This window comes from Dendropsophus ebraccatus, chromosome 5 (genome assembly GCF_027789765.1).
Source record: "Dendropsophus ebraccatus isolate aDenEbr1 chromosome 5, aDenEbr1.pat, whole genome shotgun sequence".
NCBI lineage: Eukaryota > Metazoa > Chordata > Amphibia > Anura > Hylidae > Dendropsophus > Dendropsophus ebraccatus.
The window spans coordinates 124,293,785-124,309,927 of record NC_091458.1 but is presented as its reverse complement, the minus strand read 5'-3'; the positions used below and the strand labels follow the sequence as shown (position 1 = coordinate 124,309,927).

Sequence of the window (16,143 nt, the reverse complement as noted above, 5' to 3'; positions counted from 1 at the left end):
CCCTACTCCATCTATACAGTACATGTATACAGGGCCCCCTACTCCATCTATACAGTACATGTATACAGGCCCCCCTGCTCCATCTATACAGTACATGTATATACAGGGCACTACAGGTATAAAGGGCCCCCTACTACATCTATACAGTACATGTATACAGGACCTCCTACTCCATCTATACAGTATGTATACAGGACCCCCTACTCCATCTATACAGTACATGTATACAGGACCCCCTACTCCATCTATACAGTACATATATACAGGACAGTATTACTAGCTGCTGCTGCTGCCCTAAGCACTAAACCTGAAGATGCCCCATCCTCACGCACTTATTAGAATCAGGATAGGTAGGTAATAGCTCCACACGTCACATTTAACACCGCCACACCAGGCCTGACCAATACCGCCATACTGTGACTGGATAACACTGCCATACCAGACCTGAGCAATACCGCCATACTGTGACTGGATAACACTGCCATACCAGACCTGAACAATACCGCCATACTGTGACTGGATAACACTGCCATACCATACCTGTTCAATACCGCCATAATGTGACTGGATAACACTGTCATACCAGACCTGACTAATACTGCCAAACTGTGACTGGGTAACACTGTCATAACACACCTGACCAATACCACCATACTATGACTGGAAAAAACTGCAATACCAGACCTTACCAATACCGCCATACTGTGACTGGATAACACTGCCATACCAGACCTGACCAATACCACCATACTGTGACTGGATAACACTGCCATACCAGACCTGACCAATACTGCCATACTGTGACTGGATAACACTGTCATACCAGACCTGAACAATACCGCCATACTGTGACTGGATAACACTGCCATACCATACCTGTTCAATACCGCCATAATGTGACTGGATAACACTGTCATACCAGACCTGACTAATACTGCCAAACTATGACTGGGTAACACTGTCATAACACACCTGACCAATACCACCATACTATGACTGGAAAAAACTGCAATACCAGACCTTACCAATACCTCCATACTGTGACTGGATAACACTGCCATACCAGACCTGACCAATACCGCCATACTGTGACTGGATAACACTGCCATACCAGACCTGACCAATACTGCCATACTGTGACTGGATAACACTGTCATACCAGACCTGAACAATACCGCCATACTGTGACTGGATAACACTGCCATACCATACCTGTTCAATACCGCCATAATGTGACTGGATAACACTGCTATACCAGACCTGACCAATACCGCCATACTGTGACTGGGTAACACTGCCATACCAGAACTGACCAATACCGCTGTACTGTGACTGGATACCACCATACCAGACCTGACCAATACCGCCATACTGTTGACTGGATAACACTGCCATACCAGACCTGACCAATACCGCCATACCCCCCTCAAAAAGACACCAGATTTTCTGGCAAGTCTGAACGGGAGGGTACTGCCCCTCTGCAAGGTGCTACCACTACAGGTTTACAGGACCTCCACCAACTATATACTTCAGGTATACAGGACCTCCACCAACTATATACTACAGGTATACAGGACCCCAAACTATACACTACAGGTATACAGGACCCCCACCAACTATATACTACAGGTATACAGGACCCCAAAACTATACACTACAGGTGTACAGGACCTCCACCAACTATATAATACAGGTATACAGCACCCCCACCAACTCTATACTACAGGTATACAGGACCCTAAAGCTATACACTACAGGTATACCGGAACTCCACCAACTATATACTACAGGTATATAGGACCCCAAACTATACACTACAGGTATACAGGACCCCAAAACTATACACTACAGGTATATAGGACCTCCACTAACTCTATACTACAGTTATACAGAACCCTCAAACTATGCACTAAAGGTATACAGGACCCCCGAACTATATACTACATTTATACAAGACCTCCACCAATTATACACTACAGGTATCCAGGACCCTCAAACTATAAACTACAGGTATACAAGACCTCCACCAACTATACATTACAGGTATACAGCACCAACTATATACTACAGGTATACAGGACCCCCCAACTATACACTATAGGTATACAGCCCACCCAACTATGCACTACAGATATGCGAGACCCCTAAAAACTATACACTGTGGGTATACAGAACCCCTCCAGCTATGCACTACAGGTATACACTAATTCCACTGATTAACTCAGATGAAACAATAGCTTTAGCTTGGCCTCCTGGGCACCTTAGAACAAATCTAATTAACACACTGCCACTTTATACCTGGGCAGCGCCGGGTACATTTTCTAGTGTATATATATTTATATATATATATATATATATATATATATATATATATATATATATTTATATTCTGTGTGTTTTTTTTGCTTCTTTTTATCCTAATGCATTATTAGCAAAAGTTACTGCCAAGTAAACTTTTAGGTTGCCATCAGGATCACTGTCTGCAGTAGCACTAGGTAACCTCCACAGATGCTAGGGCCAGCTGGGCTTGTTGGTCTGTTTCAAACTAAGTAGACATTATGAACATTTGTCAAGCCAAGAATGGAGTAAACAGCATCCCTACTGTGACTGTTGCCTAAGGGTCCACATATATCAGGAACCAGCAATGTTTACTGTGCACATAAATAGAAACCTTGTTGGTATACTGTTTTTTTAATTATACTGTTTTTTTAATTGTTTATTGTTAAACCATTTAAGAGCTTGTATTCAATATAAACGATTTTGAATAGGATAGTGCAAAGAATCATTAGTCTTCACATAAAGAAGACTAATTATTTTCATAAAAGGACAAGCTTTTAGGTATCAGTCTGTATTTCTGCTACTACGTGGTGAAAAAATAAACTGTGGTAAAAAAAAGGAGTAACAAACAGATGCAAACTGATTCATAAAAACAGGATAAAAAAAATGACCTAGATAAACAATACCAAATATGTCTAGAAGCCGTTCTCCACTCTATTCCCAATAAAATGTACTGTATGTGACAATTCATATGCCAAAATCTGGATTTTCAGCTTCTGAGCAGCTAGTTTATGAACAACATTTAGAACATACAGATGGGTCCATCCTTAGGCCCCGTTCACACGTAGCAAAACTAGCGGAATTCCATTGGGACATAAATATATATTACATATATATAATATATATATAATTATATATAAAATATATAAAATACATATACAGTGGTGTCTTGGATTACAAGCATAATTCATTCCTGGACTGCACTTGCTATCCAAATCACTCTTAAAGCAAAGCAATTTTCCCATAAGAAATAATTGAAAGGCTAACAATTGGTTTCACACCCCCAAAATAATGATTTTTTTTTATTCTGAATAACATGTAAAACAAATGAAACAAACATTTAGAAACAGCTGAATGTGACACATTATAAGTTACTGTACAGTAATGGAGAGGGCGGGAAACACAAGGACTGACAGAGACTGCAGGGAGCATGGAGGAATGAGCAGGGTATACGGTGAGCACAGTATAGCAGCACTCTCTGTCCGGGGAGAGAGGGGTCACAGCTATGAAGAGTCCTGTCCCCTGATAAAAGCCCCAGCCTCAGGTGGATCTGCTATGAATAGGAAGGTGAGGGAGACTTCCTGGGTCAGAGTACAGCGCCGTAGACCACGCTATGCAGACCATGCCCCTCCCAACTCCCGCTCCCACCCAGTACAGGAAGCTCTTAAACCAAAGCAATGGATGTATTTATCCAACTGTACCTGTCTTAAATTCTTTATCTTCTCCCTCTAGTTGCTTTAGAATATATATATATTTTATATATATATATATATATATATATATATATATATTTGTAGGGATCTTCCCGGGGGATGGTGTGTTTGGACACAGTTCACAGCAGACTTGGACTTGTAAAATAACAGCTTGGCGTTTATTTGCAGCATAAACAGTCCAGCAAACAGAAATACAGCAACACCGTGCTTTTAAGAATAAAACAAACAAAAAGGTCTTGCCCGTCTGGGCTCTTACTAACAGGATGGCTCACCTATCTAACACTTATCACAGTGCGTCTTTCTACTAGATACCTCAGGGTATACATAAGCTCCAGCAGAGGCTTTATTCCCAGGTTGCTCCCAAACAGACACCCAGGTTGTTCACTCCTGGCTGAGAGCAATTCCCTGCACTCTGTACAACCTTTTAGCTTCTCAGGCTGATTGCTCACCTGATGGCAATACCCGAACTGGATCGGGGGGGAAGGGAATGGCAAGTCCCACTACCAACCTACCCGCCATTTCAGTAAGTCCAGGCCCGGAAAAAAGAACAACAACTCAGCAGCATAACACTGCTGAGTAACATATCACTCATGGACTCACCATCTCACACTATGCAGTACCCTAGGTGAGATGTACCTCCCCTCGAACACTTTTCCAGTGACATGTCTACAATATATATATATATATATATATATATATATATATATATATATATATATCTTTATTTATTTTATTTTTTTTTTAATTATTTTATTTTATTCATATTCTATCAGGGAGAACATCATGGATTTAAGACAGGTACAGTTGGATGAGTGCAAACTTGAGCTGAGTATATAAGAAGAGTGACAGTGGGATAGTTAACTTAATTTTGATTTTGTAGAAATACGTCAAAGTAACAGGCACCATACTACCTACTTGGATCTATATGAACAACAGGGCATCCAGCACTTAAGAAATGCAAATGAGACCCTGTAAATACCATGATGTCTCTAAGAAGAAATCACAGTTGACCATAATAATTTCCAGAACTAGATAGGATAGGTGGGCTAAAAGCAAGTGAGACTTCCGTGAAGCCTGTGGATAGCAAGGAAATTGTGAAGCAGATTTGAAAAATTAGAAAAGAAGAAAATGAAGGGCTGCAGAGACAAAGGGCTACCGACAAACAAAGTCACTCCCTTCCAAAAAACAAATAAACAAAAAAAAAAATTAGTAAAAAATAAAATTAAATCTGACTCAACAGCACCTAGAGTTATTGTATTTTTTCTTCTTTCAGAGAGGACAAATATGAAGACTACATCATAGATAGAAAGAAGACCAATATTTGCAGTAAGACTATATTATTAATTTACACATATGAAACTATTTAGTATAAATTACAAAGTTTTACAGACCTTTATACCAAGTTCAATGTTTTCTCCTCCATACACGTCCATTCCTGGATCCAGTAGACCAATCTCCCCAAAGAATTGTCTGTTAACCACAAAGGAGCAGCCAATCATGGCAGGAGTTCTAAGAAATAAAGAAGAAAGTATATGTAAGATATAAAACAAAAGGAAAAGTAAGAAGGTAATCTTTATACATAGAATATAAATATAAATATAATATAAAATATAATGTATTGTTGTAAGATTTTTAACAGTTAATGTAATGTTTTAGTCAGGCTGGGACCCAGGAACACAGTACAAATGAGGCGCTATCGTTGGCACCCGCCCTGATGTCCCTTCCTTTACATGTCCTTTCCTTTCCAGTACATGTGCGGCTGAAACTACGGGCGTGGGAAAAATCGACATGCGGCCGGATGCGTACGAACCGCGAACATACGCCCGTAGTACAGTTATGCTTCCCTAGCTTGTTTCGAAGCGATCTGAAACAGGTCATTTACTTGGAAATCTTCGCCCAGCCCCGTAAACCACACAGAACCTTTTGTATCGAAAAATCAAGTTCAATTTAGCTGAAATAAGTACTTCGTACGGGACCGCATGGAAATCCACGGCCGTGAGTTTCAACATTTCCGTCCTCAAACAATGGTCGTGTTCATTTTTCACAGTGCCGATTACGATCCGGCCGTAAGCTCATACGTAGTGTGCATTGTGCGGCCGTATATCATATACTTTCAACGAACGCATCAACCTCAAAACTACGTGCGTATATTCGCGGTTCGCACTACGGCCGGAAACATATGCAGTGTGAACATAGCCTATAAGTGGAACACTAGACAAGGATAAGACAAAACACAATATTTCAGGGTCAATAAGCCAGGTCAAAATGTTGTGGTACAAAATCAGATGTCGGTGGATAGTCAACATATCAAGCTAAAATCAGAAAAAACTGGGAATAACAATCAGGATATAACGCTAGCTTAGTCACACTCAAAGAGGCTCACAGGTAAGGAGGACACTGAGGGGAGTATATTTATGAAGAATGGAGTTTCAGCCTCAGAGCGTGATTGGGGCTGAGACTTCAGCTCCCAACACACAGAGCTGACTGGCGGTGCCAGCCACCAGTCAGTCAGTTACATAAAAGAGCACCTGTGCCAATCAGCCACGGTCATTGAAGCCACAGCTAGAAAAAAGGACGCTGCAGTCATGCCCCTAGCAACTGGTCGATTGTCAGGGATGCTGTCGGCGTACTCCCCCGACCAGTCAGCCCGGTTACCAGGGATGCCATCGGAGGCAGCAGGAGGTCGGCCGCACACTCCGGCAGTGTCGGGAGCCGAGTGTGACAGCTGGCTCTTGACAGTTTTAGGGCAAGGAGACAAATTGTATTTTTTATATATCTGTGTATAGCATGGAAAATACTATTCTCCAGTGTGAAGTGTCAAAGAGGTTTTCCCAAGCTCCTAAAGTGCCAATAGCTATAATGCCTAATCATTCCCCCTCTTAACCCCTCTCTGCTTGTTTGATTGACTGTCAGCTGGAAGCCAATCCCTGCTTCCACATCACAGGTACCATGTTTTTCTTTGCCCTAACAGCTAACAATGTAGTTTGGAAGTCTGTAGCCTTCACTGTGTCCACACCTCATGCGGGTGGGAAGAAGTTAAAAATAACCATCAAACAATTAAAAAAAAAACACTTAAATTTTACAAACTTTTACAAATTATGTGTCATTTTTTTCATAATGCATTCTCTTAGAGAAGTTTAACTTATACCACCTGACATTTTTTTTGTATGGTAGGATAAAAGAGAAGCATTGTACAAATGATTTATTGTTTAATCTTTTGAATCTGCAACCAGACTTCAATGCAGATTGACAGAGAAATACATATCACAACTCATCTACAAAACACTCTTCACTTTTCCCCATTGGGTACAATGAAAGCAAAGAGAATTTTGTCCAAATCCTTAAGGAAATACTGAAGCTTTTTCTTCTCACAACAAGCATATAAAAGTCACTTTATACACTCATCATACTTCATAATCACTTAATTACTTCATTTTAAAATTAAAAGGGCACAATCTAAAATACTGGAACTTTTAAAAGTATGTCGTGAGTAATTACCGATGTACTTTATCACCAGGTTAACCTCAAATGCCCTTCTCCTTCGGCTTTATAATTTCTATTCATTTACACCAAGATTAGGTAATTGAAGCAATTATGTTAAACTGCTGATATTTTATCTGTAAGATTTCAAGTGATAAATGTAAAAGAATGTAACCATGTAAGCAAATAACTTTCTCATCAATATACATTTCATAGAAAGCTGCACTTGTTATTTTGCTAATCAATTATTCATATCATTCAAAACAGAAAGCATTGGTGATGATGGATAACCTACAGGAAATCAAGATGTATAAATAATTTTATTACGCTGTACTGTATTGGATCCCAACAAATTAAATTTACTTATGGTGTCAGGAACCGAGCCGCGCGCCTGGTTCCTGCCTCCGCTGAGGCGCGCGGCCAGGCCAGAAGTAACGCCGATGACGTCCCTGGTTACAGGCAGGGACGGTTGCTGGGGGCCCGACGACGGCGTCCTTAGCAGCCAGCCTGCTATTTGTGCCCCGCAGCGCTTTCCATGATCTAGCTGAGGTCGGGGCTTCCCCACCCCTGGCCGATCAGCTGTAAGAGACCTTGTGCCTGGATCTAGCGTTTCTCTGATTGTTTGCTGGTTATATTCTGACTTTGGATTTTGTACCCTGACTTTGCCACTCTGACCATTCTATATTGTGTTTGTCTTGTCTTGTCCTGTGTTGCAGCTTATTCAGTATAGGGAATGTCGACAAGTCGTCCACAGTTACCTAGGACTGCTGAGGCAAGTTGGTAGGGTGAGCTGGGGCGGGTGTCAGTTGCAGGGCTGCACTTCTGTTTTCCCAGAACCAAACCTGATATATGGCATCTTGTCATTCAAAGTAATTTTAAGGTTTCATAATAAAGAAATATTAGGGGCTTCAAAATGAAAAAAAAAAAGAAAGAAAAAGTATAAAAAACATAAAATCATGTTCAAAAGCAAACACAGTGGTTCCTCTGGTTCCTCCGGTTAAAATGGAAATTGCACATTAATATTATAACTTTTAAAACACAGTGCAGTTAAATCATATGAATTATTCAAAAGAAGAGGAATTAAGCTGTCACTAGCACAAAGTATACGTTTGACAACAAAAATCACATAAATCACCTAAGTGTTTTGTTAAGAATCAAAGGCTAGATATTTCAGGCAATACCTCCCGAGGTTCTTCTCATTTCTTATCAGAAACAAGAGGCAATAGAAAAAAAGACTATGGACGAAATAGAAACATAGAAGATTGTCAGCATCTAGTTTGCCGGGAATATGCAAGAGTGGTTCTGTCAGGGAAAGGGATACCATGGACAGTGAACCCTGGACTAATCCCTGCCCATTGTCCCTACCTACTTGCCTTGAATAGCCCTAAGTGACTGCAGGCAACTGGGTGACAGTCCCTAACTTTTAATATGTGAAAACAAACACCGGCCTAGATGAAGAAACAAATAGGGATAGTCAGGAAGCCGAGGTCACAGAGGTAACAAAACAGAATCTACAAAATAGTCAGGTCACAATAGCCAAAGGTCAGGGGAGCCAGATAGCAAGGTTAGTCAGGGGGAAAAAAAGCTGGGGAATAACACAGGAACGCCAGGCCTGCTAGATGATCTAGTCTAATAGCCAGGGTCATACACCCATCACTGATGCACTTTATAGTAGTTCAGGGGCCCGGACCAGGAGAGGATTAGACTGGCCCCCTGATCACTTACATATCACACATGTTGGACCTGAGGCTGACTGGCAGGAACACCAACCAGTCATCCCAAAAAAAGGGATACAAGCCTCCTATACTACCAAAACAATAAAAACAATTAAAAAGTCTGTTAAAAATCCTGTTTCTGTGAAAGACAGGATAACCCACAAAGCCTGACTCCAGAACAACACCTCATGGATAAATTACACATAGTCCATCATGGGACAATGAGATACAATGAAATAATGCAGTATGTTACTTTAAAACAAAAAAGGATAATGGCAGGTTCACCATGTATGGTCCAAGAATGGGAGGATCGGGGGACAGGAACATCCCACATGTTCAGCTGTCCTTACAGCTTCCTCAGGAGTATGCATGATAGTTAGCAATATGGTCTTATAAACACAAATAATAATTGTAAGGACAACCCACATAATTCATATATTGTATGCATGAGGGTTGTAGCATCTTACAGTATGTGTGTAATCTGGTCTCATGTTGATTTATACTCCACACGTGCAAGGTGCAGGAAACTAGAGGCCGATAGTAGGATCCAAAAGAAAATGGTACCTGCAATGATTGCGCTATCCAGAAGTATTGCTGGTGCGCATGCACATGCACAATTATATGTCCAATACAATAAACAAGAAGGTCCTTCCACAGTAGACAGACATACTCTTTATCTTATATAGTCTGAACTGGTTTCAAAAACCTATAAAACAACAGCATGGCCATACTGTAATGTGCTTACGCAGGACAATATGTAATAAGATATACCACACAGCAATGGTGTCTATTTCCCACACATGCGCAAATCATAGAGATACCCATATTGCGCATGTCTTCCTAATGTCTGATAAGGACAAGACATATCCACTGCGCATGCACCACTTGATAAAATAGTATACTGAAGCACTGACTTTAATAATGTCATGCATTCATATAAAATAGTACAACGAGTTTGAACTTCTGTGTTTTATGTTTCACATGTGCTGTTATCACAAAGACCTTGATCCGGAAATAGACACGGACCTATATCTAGAAATAATTATTGATATTACACGGTAGCTGGCACCAATCGCGCATTGTCCCTATTCAGAATATTGTTATGTATTAGAAAGTTATAGACAGTTTTTAAATGCTATAAATATGGGCCCTTTAAGAGAAAAACAACTTTCCATATATACACTTATAACGTTTATTTTAACTACTCCTGTTTTGATTTTTTTTATATTAGGATTGTGATTGAATAAAATATTTTTTGACATGCTACCTCTGCTGTTTTTTGTTCTTTGGTATGTTTTCGGCAGTGACGTCAGTTATTCTTTGTACTTCACACACAAATTTTTTTTTTGGCCGTCCTTTCAGCCATCTTTTTTAACAAAATTTAATAGATCTTTAAAAATAGCTACACCCAAAAGGATGTTGAAAGCGGCCATCATTCAGCCTAAACCTAAAGGGATTATGCAGCATTAGAAAAACATGGCCACTTTCTTATAGAGACAGCACCGCTCTTGTTTCCAATTTGGGTGCAGGTTTTGTAACTCCCTTCTATTGAACTGAATAAAGCTTCATTGCAAACTACACCTGAACTGGAGTCAAGAAGGGTGTTGCAATGACAGCCATCAAAGTATGTTAAACAACGACCGTTATTTGGTACTCAAAACAACTTCTGTTATCTTGCGTATCAAATAATGGTTGTTACAAATCATTGTGTGAACATAGTCTAAAAGTAGCCTCAGATGCTCAACAAAGGCCAACGTCAAAAATAGAGAAAAGGCGGACAATTTTGATATTTAAAATAACATCCGTTTTTGCCGCGATTTAACTGACAGCAATAGCAATACATTCAAGTCAATGGAAAGATGGACGTCCAATGTGCACAATGTATTGAATAACAGACGTTTTTGCCGCGGACATCAAAATAATGAACATGATCATTATTTTCGGACGTCTTTTGCAAACAGCGGATGTTTTTATTAGTTGTTTACACACAGTTTTTGTCACCGTTCTCTCTTCGTTTTGACTATTACCCTTAGGCGACCCAGGGCGTATAGTTACGCCATGGAAGTCTGTCCCCAGACGACCTAGGGCGTAACTGTACGCCCTGGGTGTTTCTCCCGCTATGAAGCGTGCTCCGGAGCGGAGCGCGCTTCATAGCAGGTGGGGGCCGGCTGCAATCAGCAGCCGGGACCTCACCGGTAATGACACGCTGCAGCGATCGCGCTGCCGCGTGTCATTAACTCCTTAAACGCCGCGATCGCAGCGTTTAAGTGTAAGTGACAGGGGGAGTCCCCTGTCACTTACCGATCGGGACCCCCGCAGTGTGACTGCAGGGGTCCCGATCGGTAAAACGGACTGCCGGAGCTCTCTCACCTGCCTCCGTGCGGTCCGATCGGCGATCTGCTACACTGAGCCTGCACAGGCAGGCTCAATGAGCAGATCGCCGATAACACTGATCAATGCTATGCCTATGGCATAGCATTCATCAGTTCAGAAATCAAACTAATGTATGTAAAAGTCCCCCAAAGGGACTTCAAATGTGTAAAAAAAAAAAAAGTTAAAAACACTAACACACTACCCCAAAACCCCTCCCCCAATAAAAGTCTAAATCACCCCCCTTTCCCATTATATAAATAAAACATATAAAAATAAATAAACAAATAAACATATAATATATCGTAGCGTGCGTAATTGTCCGATCTATTAAAATATAACAAGCGTCATTGCGAACGGTAAACGGCGTACACGAAAAGAGGGAAAAAAGTGTGCGGATTACCGATTTTATGTTACATTATATATAAAAAAAAAATTAATAAAAAGTGATCAAAACGTCCGATCTTCACAAATATGGTATTAATAAAAACTAGAGATCATGGCGGAAAAAATTACACCCCATACAGCCCTGTAGGTGAAAAAATAAAACCGTTATAAGCGTCACAAAAGGCCCATTTTATTTATAATTAATTGGCAAAAAAAAGGATTTCATTTAAAAAAAATATATAACATTAGAGAATCTCTGTAAACCTGCATATGGTTGTGTTCGGACTGACCTATAGAGTAATAGTATCATGTCGCTTTTACCATATAGTGCATTACGTAGACACAGGAACCCCCCAAACGTTACCATATTGCATTCTTTTTTACGATTTCACCTATTTATATCTTCATAAATAATATATTTGGAATTCCATCATACATGTTATGGTAGAATGAATGACGCCATTACACAGTACAACTATTCCTGTAACAAATAAGCCCTTACATGGCTTGTAGATAAAAAACTGAAAGTGCTAGAGCTCTTAGAAGGGGAGGAGAGGAAAACGGAAACACTAAGATCAAAATTTGCGCGGTCCACTGGGTCATTTTGGGCCTGGTCCTCAAAGGGTTAAATTATAATGGACTTTTCAATTACGTCGCACCCAAAAGCCAATTAGTAACCTAAAACTAGAATAATGTACAAACACCAGTCATTGCACTAAGGGGAGGCTAGACAGCTGAATAACATCCATTATTTTAGACTCAAAATGATGGATGTCAAAAGCCAAAGTCAGAATACTTTCCCCCACCTTTAGCATCTACATGGAGCCTCTATTGCAGCAAATGGAGAATTATGGAAAGATACTGACATTTATGAGTAAATAAAATGTATTATTCAGACATTTTTGTATGATACAATATAAAATCCCTAATAATAAAGAAGCAGAAATGTTTGATAAGTTGATTTAACAAGAAAAGAAAGCTTGGTGGCAGCTGCAAAAATGTTGCATACCAAAAATTTCCCTAGGGTCACTTGGTGTCTTGATCTGAGTTTGTAGTTCCTTGATGTATGCACTGGATCTTGTCGTTTTAGCCTCAATGACAGGTTTTATCACATTACTTTCTAAACATAGTAACTAGGTTATCTGTAAGGCCTGCTTTCCAAATGAAGATTGTGGTTTAGACTCCACTGATTCTCATATATTACATAACCATGATAATTAGCGTAGTTTTCATTGAATTAAATCATTTGTTTTTAATTATGGTATATTATGCCTGGTTTTATTAGATCAATCGAATCTTTCATTTAGATTGTACTGGAAGCATAAGTAAGACCAGATTAATTGGCACCATACTCTGGCCCTATACTTTGTATCCAGTTCATAAAACAAATTAGCTTTCACATCTCTAAGCTTTGACTAAGAGAGAGCACAGCCTGAGAACAAAGTGGGTGGATATAAATCTTTGGCTTCTTCACGAGGAAAACATCCAATTTTTTTTCCCCTACAGAGACAACAATAATCCTGAATTGGAAAACATATTTCAAAGTCATATTTAATATAATCAAATTGTTTAGTACTTTTAATGCAGCAGAATACACGTCCACAACAAAATAAATTAGCATATGTGCTTTCCACAGTAGTTGAAATGTTAATGCTTATCCTATAGATATGATAGCAAAGATAGTTAAAGCAAATGTACCATCAGGTTCATTTGTGTTAAGTGTAGCATATCACTAGAAAGGCGCTGGTTCCCGCACACGAGCCGGCCCACCCCCAGTGGGAGGAAACCCCCATTGCGGCTCCATTAGAGTCAAAGGAGCCGCTTCTTAGAGGAGCGGGGGTTTCGTCCCACTAGGGGCGGGCCGGGCCGCCTCCAGGGCTTCAGCCTGGGTCGGTGGCTGGTAATAGACTGTCGGCGTGCGGGGGAACTGAGCCCCAGTTCATAAAAAGGACTGCTGCACCGACTTCCCCGCACTGGCACCATTCTATTGATATGCTACACTTAAAGTGAATGATGGTAAATTTGCTTATTGTATAAACAATAACAATGTAGGTACAGTATGTACTTTTGAGCTACATTTTTATTAAATAGACACTGTTTTTAAGCAAACTTTGCATATATCAATAGTGCAAGCACTTATAAGAAACTTTGTAACATATCTTATCAGACAAAAAAATGTTCTTATCCTGTTAAAAAACATTCGGCCCCCACTGCTGCTAAACCCTCATCCACTCTTAAAGTTAGCTTAGCAATGACTTTTGTTTACTGTTGAAAACTTGTATTCTGATCACTAAGCTAGCTACAAGTCTATGGAAGAAGGAGGATATTTATTTGTTATATATGTATTTAAACTACATGTAAGGTATACAGTGATGTTGGCATAATAATACTTAGCTTTGCTTCTTAGCATATTGCCTGATAAAATGAAATGCAAGGTAGATGTTAAGAGGTACTTTCTAATTATGAAACACTGAGCCAAGGGTGGTGGGATTATCAACCACAGAGATGCAATGTATAATGAACACCTGGAAATGGGGCATAGGGTTTTAGATCTGACAACACATTAGAATAATTTTGTCTAGATTTTCAGGTAAATATACCTATTGGCTTCACACTAAGGCTATGTTCACACATGGCACTTTTCCCCCTTTAGGGTATAAACCCACACACCATATATGCAGCGTATTTACTGCTGCGATACGCAGCAAATACGCAGCAAACACGCAGCAAATACACAGCAGATTAGATCTAAATAACTGAACACAGCATCAAGTCTGTACCAACAAATCTGCTGCGTATTTGCTGCGTATTTGTTGCGTATCTGCTGTGTATACGGTGTGTGGGTTTGTACCCTTATTAATGCATTTTTGCAGTGATTTTTTCGTGAATCAGAGCAAATTGTGCAATTGCTGTAAAAAAAAACCAATATTTTTTCCCGCAATCCTCTCAAAATTGTTGCATAGATAGCTCTTTTTATACAGCAAATGTGTAATTCACTGCACAATAGCATTTAAATTGTTTCAGGGCCCCAGGGAACAAAGAGACACAGGACAAGTGAGCCCTATGGCTAACACCCCCCACGCTGTCCCTACCTACTTGCAGTGTCGGTTCTAACTGACCGTCAGCAACTGTGGGTCAGTCCCTGCACTCAAATAAGTGCAAAACACAGACAAACAAAATACAGACAAGACACAGTACAGGCGAACAAGGTGCAATGACAGTAGACAAGGCAAGGTCACAAAGACATACAGAAGGACAGGACCAAGAATGCAGCAAGGCACAAAGTAAAAGCCAACGGGTATACAGGAACAAGCAATGTAGAGTAATAACAGCAGACAAGACTAAATAACTGAAGAGGCAGAGGTAAGAACCAAGAAGGCAGCAAGGAACAGAGGACTAAACTAATGGAGGACACTACAAGGTAAACGAAGAACCAAAAGCCAGAGATAGAAGCAGGATGAACTGAGGACTAAGCAAGGTACACTGAGAACTAAGCAAGGTACATGGAGGACAAAGCGAGACACAGAACCAAAAGACAAAGACTGGTAAGAAACAGGCCAGGGTCAGGAAACCAGGAATTCAGACTGAAGGGCAAAAGGCTGGATCTAGCTGAACAGGCTAGCTGGACAAAGCTATCAAGAGCCCAGACTGAAGGGAGAGAGAAAGCTATAAGGGAAACCAAGTCTCGGACACAAAGCTCATAGGTTAGGCAGGAGAAACACAGAAAGCCAGAGGAGAAGAGACCTGTCCATGAGAACACAGCAGAGACAATTAGTGAGAAAGCCAAAGCAAGGTAAGTGCAGGGAGAACTAAGCAACATGGAACAGATCACCAAAGACAACAGCAAAGAACATAATAAAACCAGGAACAGACCTAAGGCCAAAAGCACAGCCTTTGGCGCAGAGGACGAATCTTCGCTGCAGAGGGTGGCACTGATGCCTTTTCAGGCACGATCATGACCAATTGCATTAAAAGTGCATAATTATTAGACTGTTAGTGATCTGGAAACTGATAGCAAATATATATATACGTATCAGCGTTCTCTCATTGAAGTGAACAGGGCAACACTGCCATACCTCAGCATTTGCAAGAATAAACAAACCTGCCTCTAAGGTATACATCAAAAAGGCTGCAGTGCAAAGAGGAGCATCACAGCCCCTTTAAAACAATTGATTGATGGGTGTGCTGGGAGGCAGACCTTCACTGATCTAATATTGATGGACTATTCTGAGGATTTTGTGGAGCTATGATTTAAATCAGACTGAATGTATTTAAAACTTTTAAATTAATTTTAAGATATCGGTCAAGCTAGGGAGAAAATAAATTAAAAAGAAAGATGTTGCTTGGTCTTTGCTGCTCACCAGTTCCTGGTTCTAATTTTGACTTTGGAAGTCCCCACTTAGCGACTGAGGTGGGTCACT

The 16,143-nt window shown here is 40.3% G+C and overlaps 1 protein-coding gene across 1 annotated transcript in view; it reads right to left on the bottom strand.

Moving 5' to 3' along the window:
* GALNT17 (polypeptide N-acetylgalactosaminyltransferase 17) overlaps positions 1-16,143 on the bottom strand; it is a 214,539-nt gene that overhangs the window by 50,040 nt on the left and 148,356 nt on the right. The window contains exon 6 of the mRNA XM_069971179.1: positions 5,162-5,279. Within this exon, the coding sequence (XP_069827280.1) occupies positions 5,162-5,279 (118 nt within the window). The remainder of the gene's footprint in view (positions 1-5,161; positions 5,280-16,143) is intronic.